The sequence below is a fragment of the Corythoichthys intestinalis genome, chromosome 6, assembly GCF_030265065.1.
Source record: "Corythoichthys intestinalis isolate RoL2023-P3 chromosome 6, ASM3026506v1, whole genome shotgun sequence".
Taxonomy (NCBI): Eukaryota; Metazoa; Chordata; class Actinopteri; order Syngnathiformes; family Syngnathidae; genus Corythoichthys; species Corythoichthys intestinalis.
In genome coordinates this window covers 23,904,583-23,931,878 of record NC_080400.1, presented here as the reverse complement: position 1 = coordinate 23,931,878, position 27,296 = coordinate 23,904,583, and the positions used below count along the sequence as shown (strand labels likewise).

At 39.1% G+C, this 27,296-nt stretch overlaps 1 protein-coding gene across 2 annotated transcripts in view; it reads left to right on the top strand.

Annotated features, from left to right (window-relative positions):
• Window positions 1-5,012: 5,012 nt before the first annotated feature.
• The window catches only part of ptgir (prostaglandin I2 receptor), a 59,032-nt gene continuing 36,748 nt past the window's right edge, over window positions 5,013-27,296 (top strand). Inside the window, exons 1-2 of one of the 2 annotated variants that reach the window (XM_057839823.1) lie at window positions 5,013-5,141; window positions 6,905-7,881. In XM_057839823.1, the coding sequence (XP_057695806.1) occupies window positions 7,036-7,881 (846 nt within the window). In that variant the 5' untranslated portion in view covers window positions 5,013-5,141; window positions 6,905-7,035. Of the gene's footprint in view, window positions 5,142-5,397; window positions 5,563-6,904; window positions 7,882-27,296 lie in introns of those variants that run through there. The other variant, XM_057839824.1, reaches the window with a different exon arrangement.

Here is a 27,296-nt window from a genome sequence, read left to right as displayed (position 1 = left end):
GAGACAGGAAGCAAGGCAAAATCTGATTACTTACAATCATTTCTATTTGTTTGTGGGGTTTTTTCTCCCGAGTTGTCTCACGCCTGCTTGCTGTTTTCTTGCAGTTTGCTTGCCGTAAAAAGCAAACAAGTGATGGTAATAGACAAGCTACACACAAATAGGAATATTGGCTTACCATTCTACATAAATGTCATTCTTGAGTTGAATTTATACACTAAAATATATTTTATGATGACATGCAGTAGTGAGTTGATATAGGTGAAATCCGAATCTTCCGAGGCTCTAGTTTTTGTTTGACTTGCAAGTGATTTGAGCGAAGTGTGGTGGCAGGGAAATTTGACTCACTCCACCACAAGCAGTTGAAAAAAATTAAATGACAGTAAAAAGTCAATTTGTTTGATGTCACATGCAATTGACCTTGATTTCCAAGCTAAATATAAAACAAACAGAACTAAACATGAATATGGGAAAAAAAATTGCTTGACATGTACAAACTATAGTTTTTTTCTGTTCCTTTGAATGTACAGTAATGACTAGTTGCCCGGTTTTCCTCGTAATATTTTTTTAATTTGTAATTTAATTTGTCATTAAAAATACAGAAAGCATAGGCAGGAGGAACAAAATCAGAATGTAAAAAAGAAACTTTGAGGATTAAAGTTTCAACACCTGTGCAAAACACAGAGTTGGGGAAATTCAAAATCTTGACATTTCAACTGTGAAGTTGACAAGCAGGATGAAATATGACTGTTTCCAGCTTTGACATGATTTATCACAGTTGATGTTAAAGTCCATAATAAATCTATTCCATCCATTCCTGTGGTCCCACACTTTGGCCCAACAGCAAACTGGCTTTGTGTCGTGTTTGCCTTAATGTGAGATATGATCAAAAATTCGTTTTCGAAGCAGATTTTCCAGAAAAATAATTTCATATTCTGATGATATAATGGCAAACGCAATGGCTGACTGGCTTGTTTCGACTAGGAAAATGATTTAATCCTATTTTCGGAGTTGCATGTATGAGCATGGTGCAGTAGTTTACAGGCAGGATCAAAGAAATGAGGATGGATTTTCTGATTTACAGTAAATCAACATCTCTGGAAACTACAGCTTATTTCTTTTTACCATGTTATTTGATTATTTGACAGCTCCAAATTATTTGTATTCTAGAGCTTATACGTTTATTTGCGTTTTTTGCATATTGTGAATTTGTGATATGAAATAATATACAGTGGTACCTCGACATACAATAACTTCGACACATGATATTTTCGACATCCGATGTAAAATTGACTTGCCATTTGTTGACAGCACCGCAAACAAACGCACGGCGGATTTTCTTGCGTGAGAAATCAACAAAGGTTTCAAAAAAGTTGGTGCAGTTGGTGAAACAAGAAAAAAAGTGATGCTTACCTTTGAAATGAAGATGCAAATTATAGAAAAATATGAGCGTGGGGTGCGCATCCGTGAACTGGCTCAACAATACAGCTCCATGGTCCTCTTCCGACCACGTTCGCCAGTGTTTTTAAGTAAAGGTGACAATTATTATTGTTGTAACATCACCTAGGAAATCGCCAGCTTCGTCACGTTTTTATCATTTATTTAAGAAATTATCCAACACAAAACGCCCATTGTTCTCCGCAGTTGACTGTGCTCTCAAGAAAACGAAAGTATTATCTCTACTGTGACGTCAGCCCCGCGGTGCGTTCATGTACAGCAAAAAGTGTCCGCCACAATAGAATCCGATTAGTTACATTATTTACAGGAATCATTATTATTACCTGGGTCTTTCCTTTGGAAAGGCCAAGGTAATGCTGTTCTGCAACTTTATTATTCTTCTTCTTATTATTATTATAATTCATCTTATTCTCCGCGTTTTTTCGGCGCGCCGCGCAGCCCGAACCATAGCACCGATCAGCACCGTTCAAGTATCGGCACGACCGGAATTTTCGTGTGACGCGGGCAATTTTGCAAACGGCCCCGAAAAATTTTCCGTTCGCCCGTAAACGGCAATTTTCCGGAAAAAAAAAAAAGTTTCAAAATGTATCTAGTTATTGTTATTATTATTATCTTATTCCGATTTTTATTCATAACCTATTTGTTTTGCTATGTTTAATTGCCATTTGTAATAGTACCAGCAGTATTTATTGAGGATTTAGTGTAGGTTTTCGGGCTGTGGAACAAATTAATGGAATTATAATGTATTCCTATGGGAAAATCCTGCTCGACATGCGACCATTTCTACTTGCAAACAAGGTCCTAGAACAAATTAACTTCGTATGTAGAGGTACCACTGTACTGTATATTAAAGTGTGATTTTAGATCCATATTAATTGCCAGTGTTGGGAAAGTTCATTTTCCACATGAACTAGTTCAAATTGGAGTTCACATTTTAAAATGAAATGTTCAGTTTATAGTTCAGAAAAATGACTTGTTCTCTACTTTCTTCTCCACAATAATTGCTGTAAGCTATTATTGACAGTCGATATAGAACCACATACAGCAATTCTTTTATCTACTTTAACACTGAAACTGTCAGATTCATCTTCATATTCTATTTCAAATCCGCGTCTGTACTGACCTGTTTGTGACATTTGCTTAAATGTTGGTATTGGGCTGGTGTTCTGTCAGATTTTGCACCTAATCAGAAATTGCAACTTCGCGGTTCTGCCATATGCGTAACGTTACAAACAGCCGCAAATGCAGCGATTCCAAAGTAAACACCAAAAATGAATATGTACTTACGTTTGGTCCTGGACGCACACGAAGAAAAGTTCTCCTAACACAGATCATACCATGTGGCAGGCCCGGATCTAAGTTTACTCACCAGATTGGGCACTAAGAAATTTTAAGGGGGCACCCCCAATGCAGGCTTTTTTTTACCCTCTGCCTTTCTCCGGGCTTGGGACCGGCGCAAGTAGGACACTGACTTGTGTCCCGTTGAGGCTGCATGAGTTTTTTTGGGGGGGTTATTTATTTATTTATTTTCGTTCATCTACTTATTCTCGCAGTCGGCATGATGTCACGATGACGTCATCTCGCATAGCAACATGTCGCCATTTTGAGATGGGGGGCACGCACAGGTAAACATTCGTAGACAAACGTCTGAAATTCATATATTTCAGCTGTGTTTTGCGTCTTTTTTTTTCATAAAAACGTCATAAACATGACTTATTTTTATCACGAGTTACTGCCGACAAACGCGAGGAGGCGATACAACTTAAAATTAGCGTGTATTGGCCTGCAAATCTGCCCATACAAAGTTGCAGCTGATAGCTGGATAAACGATCCAAAGGAATTGCCTGCAGTGGAGTTCGGAAACATCTACAACTACCTCATAAAGTCACCCAGTAAGTTGACCTTTATCAATTACGTGGAATATGTACTGTGTGGAACTAAGAAAACTGGTAGTATATACGGAATGATTATTTCTGCCATAACCGGTAATTCGCCTCCAAGTGTTATTTAGCCGTGAACGCGTCACGGCAAAATAACCAATTCCCACTAGGCCAATAATATACCTATCGACCGATCAGAGCAGTTCACGGCAAAAGAAAAATAACGCTTTGTGAGTTGTCGGTTATGGTAATAATAACCACTGCCTAGTCTATTGAATCCTATTAGCTAATTGGGGCCAAAAAAATCGATTAAAGTTTACTCACCAGTAATAAAATGTCGGCTGCAAACGTAAATGTACCTGGATTTAGGTTCCCACTGGCGAGAATGTTCCACGGAACTGTCTTTTACTGTTCCTCGATTGATTGCTTTCAGCCATTTGCTTGTCCTTTTCTTCTCACGAGGAAGAATGAAGAACTTCAATTGCGGCTCCGAACTCTTCCTTGTGTTAAAACCCGCAACACGGCAACTTTTAGTCATTCCGACGGAAAAAAGACCGCAAATAAGACAAAAGTTCAACGCGTTTGTACTACAATGCACGACAGAGCAATTGCTTGTGACCCGTGTTTTGCCCCCATTTCAATATGGCGATGCTTTGTTGTGGCTGGTGACGTCATTAATGCCCAGATGTCAGACAGCGAGAATGTGTCTGGAGGAGAAAGAGGAAGTGCGCAGATAACAAACGAGGTTGGAAAAACGGCTTGTTTTGGTGATTGCTTGTTCGGCGTGGTTGCGGCCAACAGTAACCGTTAATCCTGCAATAAAAAAGTAGGTGAGACCAACTCTCCGTGCGTTCTCTATATCCAGTGCGACGCTACAATAGATATTCCCGACATTTTGATTGGGTGGGCACGACTCACGTCTGGGTGGGCTGGGCCCACCCCGTCCTCCCCATACATCCGGCCCCGCCATGTGGCTGTGCTTAACTCGACTCCACATCGCTCTCTCACCGTTAACATCTTCCCCGTGCCGTGAAGCATTTATTTACGCTGTATTCATGTTGCACATGTATGTTTATGATGTGACTGGTTTATTTAGCAACTTTGGATAGTTTTGAGAGTCCTACTGAATGTAAAACAATGCTTATTCGCCACCATAAAAGCTTCGGGAGCAAAAGCTGCCATATTTGCTAAAACAACACAGCTATGACAGGCAGCTTGGGTTGCCAGCCAGGTTGGATAGGTTTCTCCTATTGAGGTTTTTTTTTTTTTAATAGTGTTTTTCAGCCTATGGCTTTATCTGCAGTTTAGTTGGAAAGGCTCTAATTCTGAACTCATGAACAAGGTTATGAATGAGAGCGTTCAGAGTAACTTTCATGAGACAGAATATTCAATGTTCAATTCACGTTCCCTCAAAATATGAACGTGTCCATGAACAATCGTTCATTGAACGCGTTCATGCACAACACTGCTAATTGCCTTTATAAAATCAGAAAAACCTAACTTCTGTTGTTTGTATTTCACATGCATTGCTATGCTTCCTGTTCTCTGTTGTATGCTGTTTTTTTTTTTTTGGTGCAACAGTGTTACAAAGACTATAGGTGTGTCTGTAAGACAGAAGGCGGGCTGAGAGGAAGAAAGAGAGAGAGAGAGTGAGTCTGTATGTGTGTGTGTGTGTATGTCTGGGCGGGTAAAAACACAGTCAAACAGTACGTTGCTGAGCGCTGCTTTCAAACTTCAATCGTCTTTTGAGCGTGGCTCACATGTGGACTCAACCACCGCTCTTCACAACTACACCACCATGGAAAAGTGAGTTACCGCTGCATCTGATCTTCAATACAGAGTGATTGTATTTTGGATAATTATTAAATGTCTTTAATGTTGTGGGGTACTTTTTTTTTTTAACTGTCAGCTCCAAACTTGTCATTCAAACAACCTAGTGATATATAAAATACTGTATATATTCCTTTTTTTGGGGGGGGGGGGCAAAATTCTGGTTGAACAGTGAACTCTGCCTAGTAACCAGTAGTAAGCAGCTGCTCTGCCTAGTAACCAGTAGTAAGCAGCTCTGAAATATGTTTGTGTTGGTTTCCTGGTGTTCCCATGTTCAACTACGGGCAACATTTTTGATCATTTTGTCGTTATTGATATAGGATTGGCCACTTTATGGTCTGAACTCTTTTGTCATGGACCAGACAGAAGAGAACCACAAATGCATCACGTTTAGACGGTAATTTATTTATTTTTTTTTTAATTGAAGGGAACAGCAGGGTAGGTGAAGAGAAGGCAGCAGTACTTTTAAGGGCTAAGCAGAATTTGGGGTTCCAAAAACAGAATGCAGGTCGAGTTACTGAGGTAGGAGAGAAGGCAGCGGTCAGGCGGATCCAGATTCAGCAACAACAGTCAGATTTGGGGAGCTAGACAGGCAGGTAACAGGCGGGCTTCACGGACAGTCTGACAGAGTGGAACTGAAAACAGGGCTTTAAATACACAAGTTAATTGTAGAGTGAATCAGGGCTATTGGCTGGGCCATGAGGGGGTGGATTGAGAACAGGTTGGGGATAACTGAAGGCAATCGGTATGCAGCATCAGGGACAGAGGCCATGAGAGAGTTGTATTTTGCAGAATAATGCGTCCAGAGCAGTGTTGAACTACTGTTTTACTTTACAGCAGTGTCTGCCAACGTCTATTGGGACTTAACATAAAAATCAAAACAAAACAGTCACAGAAAGTATGCATGCTGAAATGGTCGTGACTCAATTTACTTGGAAAATCTGGGCCTGTCACAAAGCTATTATTCTGTTGTATGAATGAAAACGAAGATACACTGAATAATTTTCTTCTGCCATAGTGCAGGATGTAACTGCTGGCATAGATATATGTAGAAAGATACATTGTTGGTTTTAACCTACTTTTTTGTGGCTTACATACTTAGGCTCTCACCCTGCAGAATTTTATGTAGGACTTGTAGGTTGTATCTGTATGTTGTGGAAATCCTCTGTACTGTATATAGCAGAAACCTGTGACTTAGATAGATCTTTTTGTTGTGGTTGTTGTCTTTAGAACAGATTACACTTGCTGCAATGTAACCCATACAGTAATATTTTGTAGTGCAGCGTAATTGCTCAATTCCTTAAAATCTCAAAATCAGTGGTGCACTGCATCATACATGTTGTATACTTTTTTTAGAGCATAAAAAAATAATAATGCTAATATGGTAGAGAAAAAAAAAAGTATAATTTCAATGCTCTAAACAGGAAGTGGCCAATAGTTTGCGACAGTCATAAAGAGAGCCACAGAAAGGACAAAAAGACATACAAGAGGACTGTGTGTTCAACAGTAAAACACCACAAAACCATTATATGACGAGAAGAGCGCTTATGCTAGTCAATGGTGTGTTTTTAACATGATGATATACATTCATCAATTTCCGAGCCGTTTACAGAAATCAAATTACATTCTCCTGTTAAGGTTACATTGCATTTCAGGTTCACCTATAAATATCAACCGAAAGCCTATTCTTAATTAGTTGTTTTCATGCAGTAAGAACTTTTTTTTTCTTTTACCCACAGAATGCTTTGCTGAGAACATTCTGGTTACTTTTAGTATGTGGACAATCCCTACCCTCCAAATGAAACCAAGATTGCACCATTGCCTCACTAAACATCTGGGAGCCGCTTAGATTCCTCCCAGTGACTCGCAGATGAATGCAAGCATGTCTTGCAACGGACTGTGTCCTGATCTCCCGTGCAATGTGAGTCTCACAGTGAAGGGTGATAGCAAACCGGCGACAAGCATCATCATGTTCTTGGCCGGCGTGGTTGGGAACCTGCTGGCGCTCTTCATCTTGGGGGTACACCGCAAAGAGCACCGCTCCACGTCGTCAGTATTCTCCATCCTGGTGACGGGCCTCGCCCTCACAGACCTGCTGGGCACTTGTCTACTCAGTCCATCTGTCTTCATCTGCTATGCCCGCAACGTGTCCCTCATTGGCCTGGGTGGCGAGAACCTGTGCCAGCTTTTCGGCTTTGCCATGAGCTTCTTCGGCCTGGCGCCCACCCTCATTCTTTGCACAATGGCCGTGGAACGCTGCCTTGCCATCAGCCACCCTTACTTTTACTCGGTGCACATCCGTCAAAGCTTCGCCAAGGTGACCCTCGTCATCATTTACCTCTTTTCCTTAGCTTTCTGCCTGCTGCCGTTGGGGGGCATCGGCAAGTTCAGGCAGTACTGCCCGGGGACGTGGTGCTTTATCGACATGGATGCCACGGGGGACGCCAACGCCGACCGGGTGCAAGCCTTCTCGCTCACTTACTCCACCCTCATGGCGTTGATCATCCTTGCTGTGTTCGCTTGCAATGGCTCGGTGATTGTAAGCCTTTGTCAAATGCACCGCAGTCAGTTGATGCGGCGAGGATCAGCCCAATCCACGGGCAGGAGGAGGAAACTGAGCCTGCCCTTGTTCGGAAGGGGCGAGGAGGAGATGGACCACCTGGTACTGCTGGCGCTCATCACCGTCATCTTTGCCGTCTGCTCGCTGCCACTGACGGTGAGGTCACATTTTACTTACTCTGCGTCTGTGTGTGTCACTGCATGACTGATTTGTTGTTAAACAGAAGGCAAGAGTTGCTTCATATGCTTGTCAAATGGAATGTTGACATGGTTTGCGCACTACTAGTTCAAAACATAAATAGTTACCATACATGTAGAGGTAACATAACATAAGTACTCCAATTCTGTAGGATAGGCTAAAAGAATGCATTTACCAGAATAATTGTTTTGATTGACAGCAGCAGTTAACAAGCTTACGTAATGCCATGGATAAAAAATATCTTGCTTCTCTCAGTCTACTGCATAAATAAAATCTCCCTTAAAATGCCTGTGACACAAAAAAGCATGTTTATTTCATATTACACACAGAATTCTATGCTGCTGAATGAAATGGACCACTTGGATGTGTGCAGAAGCGATCGATATATTTATTCAATTTATTTAATACTGTGCTATAAAAATGAGAGCCTTCTGGTCACAGTCTCGGATTGAGGAAGAAGGCGGATGTGATGTCAATGAGTGACATCATCTTCACTATGCAGCCAAACTGTTGTATGAGAAAGACTGCGTATTCATCTGATTTTGCGAATTAATTCGTTTATTTTTTTTGGCATCGCGCCAGCTCAATGTGCTGCAGGCTTTTGGGAGCTGGTGTGATCCTTTTTGGGTTTCAAAAACATCCTGTTCACCGTGAAGAATGGGTTAAACAAGTCCGACAATCGAGGGACCATTAGACGGACGAGGGAATGAGTAAGCTACATGTTTTATATCATGTCAACTACTGGAATAATGGCACACTTTTTAATAAGGAGGTGGCTTGCATTTTGTGGTTGACAATACTCTCTGTGCACTGAGAAGGAGTGCCACGCGCTCCCGTCTCCGGTTCTTAATTGTGTCGAGACTTCCAACCATCTCTGCCCTCTTCGCTTGCCCTCCGAGAGAGCGCTATCCACGGCTTGGGCACAGGCAGCCACATGCTCTGACGCCGAGAATGCGCCATTTTCAGCGTCCATTCCCCTGCTGCGTCCCCAGCGACAAGCACTTCTGCCGGGGCTGCAGCAGGGGAACGACGAGCTGAAACTTGCACGCCGCCAGGGGCTGGCCAATCGGTGAAGGCAATCGCCCAAGCTGCCGTGTATGACTTGAGTCGGGGTAGTTTTGTGTGATTTTTTTGTGTTCGAAACACGAGGAGGGGACCTGGAAGAGAGCCACTCGTTTTGGGTTAGCTTTTAGACTAGCGCTCAAACTACTCTTTTGTTTACGCTCTTTCCTCGGGCTCTGAGTCACTGCAGGGAAATGACAAGAGCCTGACTAACCCCGGTGGCATAAAATACTGTTCGGGAGGCTAAAGAAATCTGCAGTTTTGACCATTATGCAGTAATTTAGCACTGTCGTGCTGAGTAAATGCCTTTTTTAATATTTCAGATTCCATTGAGCACAAGACTGTTATTTCTCATAACCATACAATTTATTTAGCAATTGAGGAAAAATACTTAGATACAAAGGATGTCCTGTAAAAATATTGGAGTAAAGAGATAAAAACAATGATAACATTTTGCTCTCTGCTCTAATCATCAGCCTTGTGTTTGTCATCTCTCGCCTTTTCTCGTTCTGAATGTTCCTCCTCCTCGAAATACGAGTAAAACATACATGGCTCGATGTCACAAGCTTCCTCTGGATTGACAATATCATTTGAAAGATCCACACTTGAACCAGAATCGCAGAAAAACGCTTCCTCCTCCATTGGGCACAATGTTAAATCTGCTGAAATCGCTCATTCTCTGACGTCATCACCAAGGTGGAGAATGCTATAATGACAGGAAGAGCTATAAGGCAGATTTAAAGACTCATTTCTCATCATCTGCGCTTTGCCAAATTGTTGTATATAGTCAAATCATCAAAAAATATGGTTTTAATTCCAATAATAATGCTATTTAAGATTTTTTTTGTCATGTTTTTAAAGTCCAACCAACTGGACAAGATATTAACCATAACCGTATCAAATAGAGCAAAAAGAGTTTTTTATAACAATTTGACAGATATTAATTAACATGTATTATCAAAGTTGTAGGACTGAAATCCATAATTCTGATGTTGACCCTCCTGGTATGACTGTTAAAAAACAACAACATAAAATTCACAGAAAAATACTGGCAGTTCGGGTTCCCAGAATTACACCGTTAAAAAAATGTGAAAAACTCAAATTTCTTCGTTCTTTTCGCGTGCGTCGTGTTGAGCCGCGTCTGGGACGCGTCTAACACGCGGCCGCACTGCGACTGGTGTGCGTTGGCTGATTGACTTTAACGCCCGCGTTTCACTGCGTTCTCGCGGCAGCCACGTTGTCGTGCCGTTGACGTTTCTGGGTTATACTGTCCTACTGTGTTGGTCCTCATTATAGTAGAGAAGACGGAGTAAATATAATCTACACAAAGAAAATGTAACCCGATCGACTCACAGCCTCGAAAAGTAAGGGTTACATTACGTCAGAAACTCGTTCGGTATGCCTCCGTTCCGAACAGAGCACCACGTACCGAAACGGTTCAATACAAATACATGTACCGTTACACCCTTAACATTGATTGAAGCACAATACAATTTTTACACAAATTTTACAGGTTTCCTGTTATTTTAATGCTAAAATTCCGGTAACCTCAGCACCAAGTATTTTAGAATAAATATTTTTTTTCCTACATTGTAAGGTAAACAGTATGGAATCTAGTACAGCAAAGAAGATAGATAAACACTGCTACCAAAAGTTTTGGCACCCCTGCAATTCTCTCAGATAATGCTCAATTCCTCTCAGAAAATTATTGCAATTACAAATGCTTCGGTAGTAATATCTTCATTTATTTTGCTTGCAATGAAAAATCACAAAATAGAATGAACAAAAAATCATTATCATTTTACTATGCCTGTAGCAATAACGCGTTAACGACCATGCTTAATCTGGGAATATTAACGCATTAATTAAAAAAAAAAAACACACAATTTACCGCTCACACAGCCAGCCACGATGAGTGAGGATGATGACCCAGGACTGCTCCATGGCAAATTCCGTTTGAAAAAGCTGCCTAATGGAAATCTGGATAAAACAAAAGTTGTGTACACATACTGCTGTGATGAACTGTTCTTCCATCAAAGCACAACTAGCCTAAAGTACCACCTTCGGGCAAAGCATATCTTCGCTAGTGTTAGCAATGACGCGAACACTGCAAACACAAGCCGCAGTCATCAAGCTACACTGGCAGAGTGTGGACTCGGACTTGTCAACAAAAGGATAGCAAGTTGGTTGACTACTGCTATCGCTAGATGGGTAGCCAGAGACTGTAGACCCATTAACTTAGTCGAAGACAAGGGCCTTGAAAATCTCATCCAGATAGCATTGGGCGACCCAACATACAGAACACCTTCACAGGCAACTATTGCCACAAAAATTCATGAACTTTTTGAAAATGAAACGGCAACGAAGGTGGAGCAACTAGTCAGAGTTATGTTTGTTGCACTGACAGGAGACCACTGGACAAAAAAACTAACTTAAGCAGTGTTTCTAAACACCTTTACACACATTTTAGTGTAATGTTTTTCAGTTAAGTGTGTGAAATTTGACAAATTATTATTATTTTTAAAAATCTCACACAGGTTTCAGGCCATTTAGTGTAAAACTGCAAATTGCTGCATTTATTTGTGTGAAATGTTTAATTTAACAGACAAGTCGTTTACACATTTTTTGAAACACTAGCTATTGTTACTGTATTGTGCTTGTCTGCTCTTTAAGTTGGCAGTTAATTTTGGGCAATATGCCAAACGGTACTTGAACCACATTGTTAGTCTGAGGCACTTTAATCTGTTAAGCTCTTTTCTGTATAATACTGACAATTTTATTTTATACGAGCTGAGTTGTTAAATAAAATTTTAGAACTCTATTTGGTTAAATATTAATTCATTCATACATCATATATTTCATCCGAAAACAAATTTTAAGTCAATTATAGTATTTTCCTACATTTTTTTTTCCTGAAGAGCAACTTTATTCATCCCGAGGGAAATGTGATTAATCATGATTAATCACACAGTTGACATATGATTAAATAGATTAAAATTTTTAATCTTTTGACAGCACTACATCTTACACAAAACTCCAAAAAGGGCCCGACAAAAGTATTGGCACCCTCATCCTAATACTTGGTAGCACAATCTTTAGACAAAATAACTGCGAACAACCGCTTCCGGTATCCATCAATGAGTTTCTTACAATGCTCTGCTGGAATTTTAGACCATTCTTCTTTGGCCAACGGCTCCAGATCTCTGAGATTTGAAGGGTGCCTTCTCCAAACTGCCATTTTCAGATCTCTCCACATGTGTTCTAAGGGATTCAGGTCTGGACTCATTGCTGGCCCCTTTAGCAGTCTACAGTGCTTTCTCTCAAATCATTTTCTAGTGCTTTTTGAAGTGTGTTTTGGGTCATTGTCCTGTTGGAAGACCCATGACCTCTGAGGGAGACCCAGCTTTCCCACACTGGGCCCTACATTATGCTGCAAAATTTGTTGGGAGTCTTCAGACTTTATAATGCCATGTACACGGTCAAGCAGTCCAGTGCCAGAGGTAGCAAAGCAACCCCAAAACATAGGGGAACCTCCGCAATGTTTGACTGAGGGGACCGTGTTCTTTTCTTTGAAGGCCTTGTTTATTTTCCTGTAAACTCTATGTTGATGTATTTTCCCAAAAAGCTCTACTTTTGTCTCATCTGACCAGAGAACATTCTTACAAAATGTTTTTGGCTTTCTCAGGTAAGTTTTGCAAACTCTAGCCTGGCTTTTTTATGTCTCTGGGTCTCCCTGTGTATCCTACAATTGAGTCCCTTTTCATTCAGATGCCGACGGATAGTACAGGTTGACACTGTTGTACCCTCAGACTCCAGGACAGCTTGAACTTGTTTGGATGTTAGTTGAGGTTCTTCATCCACCATCCGCACAATCATTCGTTCAAATCTCTCGTCAATTTTTCTTTTCCATCCACATTTAGTGAGGTTAGCCACAGTGCCATGGGCTTTACACTTGTTGATGACACTGCACACGGTAGACACAGGAACATTCAGGTGTTTGGAGATGGACTTGTAGCCTTGAGATTGCCCATGCTTCCTCACAATTTTGCTTCGCAAGTCCTCAGACAGTTCTTTGGTCTTCTTTTCTCCATGCCTACACACAAGGACACAGGACAGAGGTTGAGTCCACTCTAATCCATTTTAACTGGCTGCAAATGTGATTCAGTTATTGCCACAGGTAAGTAACAGGTGGTGTTAATTACACAAATTAGAGAAGCATTACATGATTTTTCAAAGGGTGCCAATACTTTTTGTCCGGCACAGTTTTGGAGTTTTGTGTAAAATGATAATGATTTAATTTTTTCCCTCATTCTGTTTTGTGTTTTTTCATTGCAAGCAAAATAAATGAAGATATTACTACCAAAGTATTTGTAACTGCAAACATTTTCTGGGAGAAATTGAGCATTATCGGACAGAATTGCAGGGGTGCCAATACTTTTGGCCAGCAGTGTAGTTGTGATGTTATGTGTAGGTACTGTGTCTATTTGAAAGGAGTGTGCAGGGAGAACCAGGTAATCAGGTTAATCAAGATCTGTTCCATGACCTCAAACACAAGCCAGAGCACATTTAGTCCAGGAAAACTACATTTTGTCAATACAAATCTAATTCAAGGCTGTGATCACAAAGAGTTTATGTGCAGGTCATTTATGGGAAGACTGAAAAGCGCTCATTCCTGCTCCCTATTGCTCACTCAACTTTTTGTGGTAAAGACTGAAACCAATACCCTGCATGAGATCATACATGTCAAGTAGGGAATTTCACTGACATCACGCGATGTATCGGCCGGTGACGTTCCAAGGCTGGATCATCCCCGTTTCCCATGTTTATGTTATGTGACGGCTTGATCATTTTGTTCTCATGTTCACAACCTGGCTTTTACTGACTCCCGAGACCTACTTTGTATATAATAATCACGTGGGCGTCGCCAAAAATGCAATCACATTTCTGCCAGAACGCATGCAAATGACAGCTGCAGCAATGTGGCCTACACAAAAAGGATTTACACTATTTAAAAACAGATGTGTGAGAAAGCATCTGGTGTTTGGCTATCAGGACTACAAAGGGTTTATGTAGACGTTGTGATGATGCATTATTTGATTTATTTTCTGTACCGCTTATTTTTAACGAGGAAATTATTTACCCGACATTCAATTAGTTTCCTTTCCAGGAATTAGTAAGGTTCCTGTTAGGATCAAGTTGTATAGTATTTGCTAAGAAAAGAGCCGACGAGAATTTGGATTCCTTGAAATTACATGGAATTAACGTTCAGTACCTCATCAGAAAATTTGGTACACTTGCTCAAATAGCGACTGCAAGCAACGTTATCCATTTTAAAGCTTCGTCCCTTTACTTTGCTTAAACCTGTCAGAATAGCCCACCAATATCCTTTTTTTAAATGCTTTAGGGCCACTGAAAATTGTCATCTTACTTGGTAATTTGCACGTGAACCAAACATCTTCAACTCCAAACCCAAGTTTTCCCATTTAAATTGCTCTTTGACTACAGCTCAGCCTTAAATAACTTTCAGGCCAATTGACTTCAATTCAATTCAATTTTATTTGTATAGCCCTAGATCACAACAACATTGTCTCAAACAGCTTTGCAGAGGCAATATGATACACAATCAGAAACAGCAAATGAAGCAACAAAGATGAATAAATAAATTCAAGTCCTGGGTTTTCCCCCATCCTTAGACCCTCCATGTCGGCAAGGAAAAACTCCAAAAACTCCAGAGTCTTCGGGAGAAAAATGAGAAACCTTGGGGAGTACCACAGTCAGGAGAGATCCACTCCCAGGACGGATAGACAGGAAGCCCCAGGACCGCTAATAGGAATTAGCAGGCGAAGTTACAGTCCGTAAAGATGCAGTGGAGTAAAAGAACAAGAAGCGGTCCATCTAGCCAGATGAGACGGTGGTAGCAACGAGGACGTCCATCCAGCGTGGGGTGCGGAAAGTCAGGAGGCTGCAGCTGAAAAATAGCCCCTCCCCAGTGGGGGGGGGAGGGGGAGCCGGGTGACTAGTGATGAAGAGACTAGACAACTAGGTATTAACATTGGAAAATGGAAATAAAGTAAGATAAGTGGTAGGTAGAGTGAGAAAAAGGAGACAGAACTCAGTGGCTGTACTTCCCCCAGCTTTATAGCTTCTAGTGCAGCTTAGACTAAACTTTGAGTCTACTCCGACTTCAACTAGCCTGACCATGAGCTTTGTTAAATAGGAACGTTTTTAATCTAATCTTAAATGTGCAGACTGTCTCGGCTTCTTTAATACTAGCTGGAAGCTGATTCCATAAAACAGGGGCTTGGTGGCTAAAGGCTCTAGCTCCGACAGTACTTTTAGAAACCCTGGGAACTACCAGTAGACCTGCATTCTGAGAGCGGAGTGTTCTGTTGGGGCGGTATGGAACCAGGGCATCGGTGAGATAAGATGGCCCCAACCCATTAATGGTCTTAAATGTAAGAAGGAGGATTTTAAATTTAATTCTAACTCGACTGGAAGCCAGTGAAGGGCCTGGAGCACAGGGGTGATGTGCTCTCTTCTATTGGTTCCTGTTAAAAGTCTTGCTGCTGCGTTTTGGACAAGCTGAAGACCTTTTAGAGAACTTTTAGGACAAGCTGCAAGTAGGGAGGTACAGTAATCCAATCTCGATGTAACGCGTGAATTAATTTTTCTGCATCGCTTTTAGATAAAATATTTCTAATTTTGGCTATGTTGCGCAGGTGAAAGAAGGCCGTTCTGCAGGTTTGTTTAATGTGAGCTTTAAACGATAAGTCAGGGTCGAATAAAACTCCTAGGTTTTTAACTGTGGTGCTGGAGGCTACACTTACATTGTCCAGAGTGACTATCTGGGCAGCTAAAGAGTCTCTCACACTTTTCGGGCCTATTATAAGGACTTCTGTCTTTTCAGGATTAAGTAGAAGATAGTTATTGCTCATCCAGGTATTTATGTATATCTCGGACGCAGGTGCTTAGTTTGTCCAGTTGCCTGATCTGCTCAGGTTTAATTGATAAATACAGTTGTGTGTCGTCAGCGTAACAATGAAAGTTAATGCTATGTTTTCTGATGATATTACCAGGAGGAAGCATATACAGCGTAAACAAGATGGGCCCGAGGACCGATCCTTGTGGCACACCATAACTAACTCTAGAGTACGATGATGATTGCTGGTTTACATTGACTTAAGACTCCCCTCTACCCAATTGGATTCCTCAAGTCCCACAGTAATTAACACCTGCCCTCCCGCTGAACTTGCAGGTGTCAAACTCAAGCTCTGGTGCCAGATCTGGTCCACTACTTATTTTTTTCTGGCCCACAAATATACAGTAAATCGTATTCATCAACTTAATATTAATATAAGAAAAATCAGATTTTCATCACTTTCAAAAACGTTAAAATGTTGGGAGTGTTTTTATTGCCAATTCCTGTTTTAAAGTACATGGAGTGGTTGGTTAACAGAATGTTTTTACTGCATTCTAATTTTTAACAGGCATCAAGACAATATGAAAAAAGTTTTTTTTTGGTTTTTTTTTAAAGATTAAAAAAAACTAAGCAAGTCCCTAGACTGCCTACAAATGGGTCTTTTGCCCCTTAAAATATAACACAGTGCAAACCAATTTTTTATCTACTCACACTTATGCGACCAGTTATCTTTGCTGATTTCCCCATTAAAAAAACACAAATCATTATTAAATCTATTTTTGTTTTGAATTAACTTTCTATAATTTCAGCTAGAACTTTATGTATTGAATTTAGGGCCGTCAAACGATTAAAATTTTTAATCGAGTTAATTACAGCTTAAAAATTAATTAATCGTAATTAATCGCAATTAATCGCAATTCAAACATCTATAAAATATGCCATATTTTTCTGTAAATTATTGTTGGAATGGAAAGATAAGAAACAAGATGGATATATACATTCAACATACGGTACATAAGGACTGTATTTGTTTATTATAACAATAAATCAACAAGATGGCATTAACATTATTAACATTCTGTTAAAGCGATCCATGGATAGAAAGACATGTAGTTCTTAAAAGATAAATGTTTGTACAAGTTACAGAAATTTTATATTAAAACCCCTCTTAATGTTTTCGTTTTAAGAAAATTTGTAAAATGTTCAATCAAAATATAAACTAGTAGCCCGCCATTGTTGATGTCAATAATTACTTACACCAGGGGTCCCCAACCTTTTTTGCACCACGGACCGGTGTTATTTGGGTCTTTTTTTTTCACGGACCGGTGTTCTGACAAATTTTGCAACCCATCAAAAATTGCAACGATGCAGTTCTGCGCATGCGCGTAACGTTAAACATAGCCGCAAAATGCGCAAATGCAGCGATTCCAAAGTAAACACTACAAACTTTCTTGAAAGAAAGGAATATTAACTTACGTTTGATCATGGAAGGACTTGTAGAAAAGTTCTCCTCAGATTCATCCTGCCATGTAACCTTCACACAACAGCTGCACACCGCGCTCACCATTAGCGACTTCGCCTTGTCGTTAAACATTAATTAAGAAGCCCGCTTCACAAAGATACGATGTTGGAAATTGTAGCAAGGTTTTCAACGCTCTTGTCGCGATGTCAGGATATTCCAGGATAACTTTAATCCAGAACCTCGGTAGAGTTGTTGTCTCAAATGTACGTTTAATAAGGTCGCCGTCATTTGCGATCTCTCTGTTTATTCACAAACGGGTCACGAATCCACTCCTTCGCAGTTCGTGGGTCTTCGAGGTTGTAGGCTCATGAGGTGCCCTTTTCGCCGTAAAAATATTTCCAAAGACATCTGTTTTCCTGTTATCTTCGCTCGTGTGGGGGCTAATTATTTCCGGGAACAAATGTGCTGCGCCGCGGCCTAGTAATACGCTATGATCGAGCACAAGCGCACATAGATATATACACAAACAAGATGTACTGCTAGCAGTCCAATCAATGGACTTCTATGACAACCTTGTAATCTATCCCGTAGTATTATATCTAGAGTAGACAGATATTGGTGTGTTAAGCAGGAGCACAGGGTTCATTCGGCCATAATGGTGTCGTTATTAAATTATTTTTTTCTTTGCGGCCCGGTCGCAAATGCGCCACGGACTGGTACCGGTCCGCGGCCCAGCAGATGGGGACCCCTGACTTACACAATGCTCATGGGAGCTGAAGCCTATAACATCAGTCGCACCCAAGCACCAGCAGAGGGCGGCAAAACTCCACAAAACACAATTAACATGTGGGCATTTCACTGTACTGTCATTTAAATATGTCTGAGCGGGGCATGTGCGTTAATTGCATCAAATATTTTAACGTGATTAATTAAAAAAATTAATTACCGCCCGTTACGCGATAATTTTGACAGCCCTAATTGAATTATTAATATTTAAGAATTTTGTGATTGCACAAGTGAGTCGCTGAACTACTGTATTTATCAGTAATGTAGTGAAAATAAGTGGAAACATGAATACAGAATTTACTTGGTGAGTCAACTTATAGAAACTTTTTACTTGTGGCGTCCATATCTGCAAAGAATTCAGGAATTTAAGCATTTATTCACAAACATTTTTGACGAAAAAGCTCTTTGTCTGTAATTCCACTCGGTCAGCTTTGACGGCCTCGCCAACAATGCAGGCCCCCTATTTATCAGCCCAGCGCCGCGTGTCCTGTCAATACATTATGAAGTATATGGCTCCCATTAAAAAAAAAAAGAAGTCTGGAACTATCGTTCATTTTTTTGATACTGTATATGTAAATGACATATACTGTATAAAGCTATACCAACCTAGCCTCATATAATATGAGGCCATCATACATTTGTATAGGTTGGCGAACATAATGGCCCTTCCAAGAAAAAACTAACTACAAAGTAACCTGTGACAAAGACAAAGTTTGACACCCTTAAACACTCATTGGCAGTCTAGTGCAGCTAACCAACAGTAGTTAGACTAATCACAAGAGATAGGAAAAAAATATTTCCCATTGTAGAAATGAGTTCTTGTAATAAACAGTCTGATCTTTATTCAGTGACCTTCTAGGCTTCCTCCAGCAATTCCTGCTGGCCTCACCCGACCTTGATTATTAATCTGCTCACAAAATCAGGCCATGCTCATAATTTCAATTGATTTTTAGCATAGAACACTCTTTTTATCAGTATGCGTGTACTACATGCTCCTTAGACACCCTGCGAGTAGTAAAGAAGGCACAGCACCATCGTTACCTGAGGGCGATAATAGTAATTAAAAAAACAACAACACCTTCATTAAGACATTCTCAAAGTTTTACCCATTCTCAACTGACAACGTGGTTTCCCCCTGTTTAACCTGTTGCCTCTCTGATGAACTGAAATACTAGCACGGAAAAGGTCTTGCAGTGACACAAGACATTAAAGTGTGGTATGGCCTCATAATTTCATTGTCATTTTTGTATTCTAAGGGAGTGGTTGTCAAACTTGGGTCCTCGGATACCTGCTTACCATGAGCTGTTATAAAAATAATACAGTGTATTTATTATAAGATATTTAAATTTCACGGCATGCAGATCCATGAATTCGCTGACATTTTTGTATTCTAAGGGAGAGGTTGTCAAACTTGGGTCCTCGGATACCTGCTTACCATGAGCTGTTATAAAAATAATACAGTGTATTATAAGATATTTAAATTTCACGGCATGCAGATCCATGAATTCGCTGACATTTTTTCCAAATATATTTTCCTCATTGTTAAAGAAACAAAATACCAAGATTTTTTTTTTTAGGGGGAGTGTACCAACCTATTCAAATTGCCAGGTTGGGGAAAACAAGTTCAAATGAAATACAACCACCTAGCTTGTTTCCTCTATGTCTCATCATCCCAAAGACATAATAAGCACACCCAAAGAGCGCACAATTCCCCCCAATTCACAGTGCACCTTATAATCCTGTGCGAATTTTGTTTGCGCTTAATGACCTCCAACCTATTTTGATGGAGCATTGCAACTACTGTACTGAAATGACAAATATTTATGCATTTTAAAGCCATCCTAACACTAACAGTATAATCTATAATCGTTTATGTCTGCATCACTGCATTATACTACCAAAGCGCTCAAGACACGCATTTATTAAACCCAACAATAAAATAACTAATAGAGAAAATAATATTTTTAAAGATAAAAAACAAATACAGTGTGTTCATAGACTATAATGTCGTGACGGGACACAGGGCGCGGGGCCGATATATAGGGGGCCTGCATTTTTGGCGAGGCCGTCAAAGCTGACCGAGTGGAATCACAGACAAAGAGCTTTTTTCGTTGAAAATTCTTGTGAATAAATGTTTAAATCCCTCAATTCTTTATAGATATGGACATAAAACAGTCTCGATTCTTGGTTTAAAGCCAAAAAAAAAAAAAAAACGTATACATAAATATGTCGAAGTACAATGCTGGATTGTGGATTTAATGTGGATTTATTGTTATAATAAACTAATACAGTACTTATGTACAGTATGTTGAATGTATATATCAGTCTTGTGTCTTATCTTTCCATTCCAACAATAATTTACAGAAAAATATGGCATATTTTACAGATGGTTTGAATTGCAATTACATTTAATTAATTTTTAAACTGTGAGTAACTCGATTAAAAATGTTAATCGTTTGACACCCCTAATATGGATGTAAAACAGTCTTGATTCTTGTTTAAAGGCAAAAAAAAAAAAAGTGCAGTTTGCATTTATTATACTAAAATATGTTGAAGTACAATGCTAATCTGTTAGTGAATGTAGCTAGCGGCCGCCTTATGTAAACAGAGCTTTTCCAGTGAAAATTCTTGTGAATTAATGCTTAAATCCCTGAATTCATTATACAAATTGACGTAAAACAGTCTTGATTCTTGGTTAACCCTTTAACACCTAAGCCTATTTTGGCCGAATTTGCATGCATTTGATGTTGCCTTTATATTTCAAAGAAAAAAATGTTTACAATAGCCAAGTTGGGTCCCTTTTTTCAGGACACCTTGAACTTCATGTCCAAACTGTTGTTTTCTTCAATGACCAATTATAATCCACATTTTGGACCCAAAAAGACAAAAAAATCCCAACATCTTTTTTCAAAATTTGTAATGTTGATGTCCCATTGACAATCAAACATGCTCGACCAACCGTTTTGAAGCTTGATAATATTTATTCAACTTGTTAGGATAAACATTTAATAGAAAAAAATAAGATTGAATAGTTTTATGTTTGACAATTCAATACAAACAGCAGGTATGGTCATAGGCGTTTTTGGCCTTTACACATACTATGGTCAAAACAGGTTATATACAGTGCAAAATAGTGAGAAAAAAGATTATATACATCATCTAACACAAAAAGGGTTTGGAGGATATCTCTTTGTGAAGTTAGGTGTTGTACACATCACCTTATCAAAAGTATATACGTTCATGCGATCAAGCTTCTCGAACACACATCTACATAAAATAGAAAAGATTATAGTGAAGAAAAAAAAATATAACATTGTAAAAAGTATTTTAAAAAATATTGACAAGTAGTTCAGTTCAATTCAAATTTTTCAGGCATGCGACCCAATAAAGTTTTTTTTTTTTTTTTTTTTTGCACACTCAATAAAGCTACGTCTTGAACAGGTCACGGAGCTGCGTCACACACAACGTCACACAGCCTACTCTTTCGCCGTTTGCGCGCTGCTGTCACTTCTACTCGCCGAGACGGCGACTCATCCAGAGAAAACCGACAAATACGGCTCATCTTCTTTATCTATGAAAATATATTAATTTATTGATGGTGCGCCTTAAAATCCATTGTGCCTTGTAGTAAAAAAAATATATATATATATTATATATGTGTGTGTGTGTGTGTATAATATGTAATTAAAATGTAATTCATTTAATTAATCACTTTAAAATATTTGACGCATTTAACGCACATTCCCCGCTCAAACAGATTAAAATGACAGCATTGTAATGTCCGCTTGTTACTTGTTTTTTGGTGTTTGGCGCTCTCTGCTGGCGTTTGGGTCCAAATGGTTTTATGGCTTTCAGCACAATGAGTGAGCATGGGGTAATTATTGACGTCAATAATGGCGAGCTACTAGTTTATTTTTTGATTGAAAATTTTAATAAAACAAAAACATTAAGAGGGGTTTTAATAAAAACTTCTATAACTTGTCCCTAACATTTATCTTTTAAGAACTGCAAGTCTTTCTATCAATGAATCACTTTAAGAGAATGCTAATAATGTTGATGCCATCTTGTTGATTTATTGTTATAATAAAGAAATACAGTACTTATGTACCGTATGTTGAATGTATATATCCGACTTGTGTCTTATCTTTCCATTCCAACAATAATTTACAGAAAAATATGGCATTTTTTATCGATGGTTTGAATTGCGATTAATTAATTTTTAAGCTGTAATTAACTCGGTTAAAAATTTTAATCGTTTGGCTGCCCATATATATATATATATATATATATATATATATATATATATATATAAACAGTGCCCTCCATAATTACTGGCACCCCTGAAAAAGGTGTGTTTTTTAGCTTTTTTATTCAAATAATACGGGACCTTAATGGAAAAAAAGAGAACATTCCAACCTTCAATACAAGTGCATTCATTCAGTGGGGAAAAATCCCACATAAAGAAAAAATTATTTGACATCAAATAATGTGTGTCACAATTATTAGCACCCCTGGTGTTAATACTTTGTACAACCCCCTTTTGCCAACAAAACAAGGTCTGGGGACTGAGATGGCCATGGGAGGAGCTTGATTTTGTGTCTGGTGAACCATTTCTGTGTAGATTTGGCCATATGTTTAGGGTCATTGTCTTGCTGAAAGACCCAGTGACGACCCATCTTCAGCTTTCGGGCAGAGGGCAACAGATTTTGATTTAAAATGTCCTGGTATTTCAAAGCATTCATGATGCCATGCACCCTAACAAGGTTCGCAGGGCCTTTGGAAGCGAAACAGCCCCACAGCATCACTGACCCACCCCCATACTTCACAGTGGGCATGAGGTGCTTTTCAGCATGCGCATCTTTCGTGGCATGCCAGACCCACTTAGAGTGTTTGTTGCCAAAAAGCTCAATCTTGGTCTCACACAAAAATACACACGGTCCCAGGCTTCAACTGCTTTGGTCAGATGAGACCAAGATTGAGATCTGATCTGAACACAGAAATGGTTCACCAGACACAATATCAAGCTCCTCCCATGGCCATGTCAGTCCCCAGACCTTGTTTTGTTGGCAAAAGAGGGTTGTACAAAGTATTAACACCAGGGGTGTTAATAATTGTGACACACATTATTTGATGTCAAATAATTTTTTCTTTATGTGGGATTTTTTCCCCACTGAATGAATGCACTTGTATTGAAGGTTGGTTTTTTCTCTTTTTTCCATTAAGGTCCCATATTATTTGAATAAATTAAAAATATATATTAGAAGCTAAAAAACACATCTTTTTCAGGGGTGCCAATAATTATGGAGGGCACTGTATATACACAGTGATACCTCGACATACAATTGCTTCGACACACAATCTTTTCGACATCCGGCGTAAAATTTGACTTGCCATTTGTTTCTACATCTTACGACATGCTCAAAAGAGGACGATTTGTGACTGCGCTGCAGTTTCTTTGTTTTCTCGCAAGACAGACACACGGCTGATTTTCTTGAGAGAGAAATCAACATAGGTTCAAGAATGTTGGTCCAGGTGGTTAAAAAAAAAGTGAAAAGGTGATGCTTACCATTGAAATGAAGATGGAAATGATAGAAAAATATGAGCGAGGTGTGCACGTCCGTGATCTCGACAATACGGGCGTAGAATATTTACGATCTCGACGGTCCTCCTCCAACCTCCGTTTGCCATTCTATATAAATTAACATGACAATTATTATTATTGTAACGTCGCCAAAGAAATTGCCAGCTCGTCAGGTTTTTTTATCATTTTAGAATTTGTGCAAGACAACACGCGTACTGTCTGCAGGTATTGTTATTATTATTACTATTATTATAATATTATTCTGATTTTTATTTATAACTTGTTTTCATCTGTGTAATTTCTATTTGCGATAGCTCCAGCAGTAATTATTAAAGATTTAGTGTAGGCTTTCGGCCTGTGGAACAAATTAACGGAATTGTAATGTACTCTTAATGGAAAATCCTTCTCAATATACGACCATTTCAAACAAGGTCCTAGACGAAGTTAACTTCGGAACGAATTAACTTCGTATGTAGAGGTAACACTGTATTCTAAACTGAAAACTTAAAATAATACTATCTTTCTTTGCTTTCGCATAGTTATCATAATATTATGATTTAGTTAGTCCTGGGGGAAAAAAAGACTTTCTATAAAATTACGTTTTTTTTTTATGTACTGGTTAGTTCATGTATGGTGTATAGTTTTCTTTAATTAGCATTAAGGTTATTAAGGGTATCCCATCAAGTTTAAAAGGGTACTGCTACTAATGCACACTTACACTTACTATTTGTAATTGCGTAGCATCTGTGAGTGTGTAGTCATGTTCAGACAGTTTGTGTTATGCTATGTCATACTGTGCAAAGTCACTGCCATGTCTTGCAACAATGGGGGTTTCTGCAATTTCGTTCCATGTTGTGCAATGGCAAGGAGCACTTCTGCTTCTTCTCCTGCTATTTTTACAGTCTAACATGCAACATGAGAGTTGCATTCCAGAGTTGGTGACTAATTTGGCATACTTTTTTTTTTTTTTGAGGAGAAGCAAATTAGGAAATAAACTTATGTAATTTCATTTGTTTCCCAGAATGTGTGTTTAAACCTTTAAATGTTTTTATTTTAAATATAAGTTTGTATTTAAGAGGGGAAGGACAAGAGAAAAAGGGATGCACAAGAGCTATTTGGACAGTGTGGGAGCAGAATTAAGGAAGTGTCTATTTCAGGAGTTTTCTATTGGGATTCATTTTTTCTCAGGCTTGTCACATTGATGACTCGAATGTAAAATATAAGCCACCTTTGATTTAAACCATCTTTTCTTCCAGTGAAAAACAAAACCCCCTTGATGCTCATCGTGTTATTTTGGCTGACAGCTTGTAGAATTCTAACAGCTTTAACCAATCGCAGCTGAGTGATATTGCCACAGATGGCCTGTGAAAGAACTTTTGATTTGTTTGCGAAACAGGAGGTTAGTTCATGGGCAGTATTTTATAGTCAGCGTCATTGAGCTAATACATTTATAGCTTTGTGATGGCGATCAAACTGCATAGAGGTACAAAGTCTTCATTGTAGTGTTTCATTGTAAAGTTTACGAATAATATTGAAGAAATTGGTTACAATTGCTGCTTTTATGTAATTAACGTACTTTTCGGACTATAATCCGCTACTTTTTCCCTTCATTTTGAATCCTGTGGCTTATAGTCCAGTGCGGCTTATTTGTTGATTTATTTGTGTTAAAAGGTAACACTTTATTTAACAGTGGCTTCATAACACTGTCATAAGACGTCATAACTATGACATGACACTATCATGGGCATTACTGAATGCTTATGTCATTAAGTGTCATCCGGGCAAATTATGTCACTAACTCCATGTATGTCTTTCATTCAGCTTTTACATCTTTTACATCCATTCAAAAGTGAGATAATTTGCTGGATAACACTAAATGACATCTGTTATAAGCATTCATAAATGCTCATGACAGTCTCTTGTCATAATTATGATTGTCTAATGACAATCATATGGCACCACTGTCAAATAAAGTGTTACCAAATACCATAACTAGCAATTAATGAAACTGGAACAGTAACTGAAGAAATAATTAGCACAAAACATGAATTTTGATTGTTAGTTACATCTGTAGCGCTGCAATGAATGCTAGGAGGCATGTTGAACGACAACAATGTTGACAGCAGGTGGCAGCAGAGGTTGACTGTCTCCCCCAAGAGAGCAGTGATGGCCAAATGAAGTTTTTTGAAGTAATGAAGCTTTGCAGCCAATTGGTTTAAAGCTTCATTGTGGTTCATTTGGTCCTATGATGCCGCTGTCAAATAAAATCGTACCGGTTAATATCTTTTGGTGTAAATATTCAATCAGACAGTGAGAACAGCTGCGGTTTATACCCCGGTGCAGTTTATCTATGAAAAAATGTCGTTTTCGTGTCAAATTTGGTGTGAGACGGCTTACAGTCAGGTACCCCTTGTAGACTGAAATTTACGGTAAGCCATTGACACCCTTTTACTGTGATGTATATCAGTCCATTTTCTATGTTAGGGCCTGGGAGTGCACGATCGCTAATGCTAATGCACTTTTGTTTTCTGTATCACAATCATGCTAAAGACAGGTACAAACTAATAAACCACCCAGCTCAACCATTAGCATCCGTGCTGTTCACATGGCAACCACCAGTCAATATTCAGCTCAATAAAGTGTGAGTTAAAAGCGCTGGGGTTGATTATACTCATAAATCATTAACTGCCTTTATTTAGGAAAGATTGTTTATTGAAGAAAGTAGTCCATTGTTGTTGTTGTTTTTTTTCTAGCTTGCGTGAATCATTAAAAGGATCGAAAATTGCTGAATCATTCATGCTTAGTGTCAGGATGACAGTGTTCCATTAGTGCTGTTTCCGTGTGAGTGACTCAATTCAGCGCACCGATATTAACTTAATTAGAGCTGCATGATGCCATCCCACAAACGACATTGTCCCACATGGAGTTGGTGCAAGGGCCAATATAATCGAGTCGCGGTAACGAGATTCATTAGGTCTTTTTGTAAAGAAAGGCTGAGGTGGAAAAAAAATAACATGCGAGGCAAATGCATTGTGTTGCTGGCATAAAAGTGGTTAAAACATCAATTCTAACAAAGTAAAAGTTTTAAAACAATTCTCAAAGTATTGTACAGTACTTCAAAGTTAAATACAACTGAACTGCACAAAGACAATATGCCGTCGTGAATTAAAAGTCAAATCAACTACAATCTGACTCACAGTTTGGACACTTAATTCCGCGATTCTTTTTTGCAGCACTACAAGGAATCACTGTGCACTGCACTTTGAGAATGACTGCAAAGATGCACCCAGCTGTCCAAGCTAAACTCCTAATTTAAAACAAATCCCAGAAGCAAAAAATGAATTAAACACCGTAATTTCCCGAATACAAGGCGCACCCGTGTATAAAGAGCACCCCAAATTTACTTGTAAAATCTAGGGAAAAATTATTGTACCAGTGTATAACACGCACCCTAATTTTAGCACCAATAAATAGAAGAATACAAGAAAACAGCTCGTGTACAGATACAGAAATGTAATTTTACTGGCTGGTGAAACACAGCACAAGTATAGCACATTGGTAGT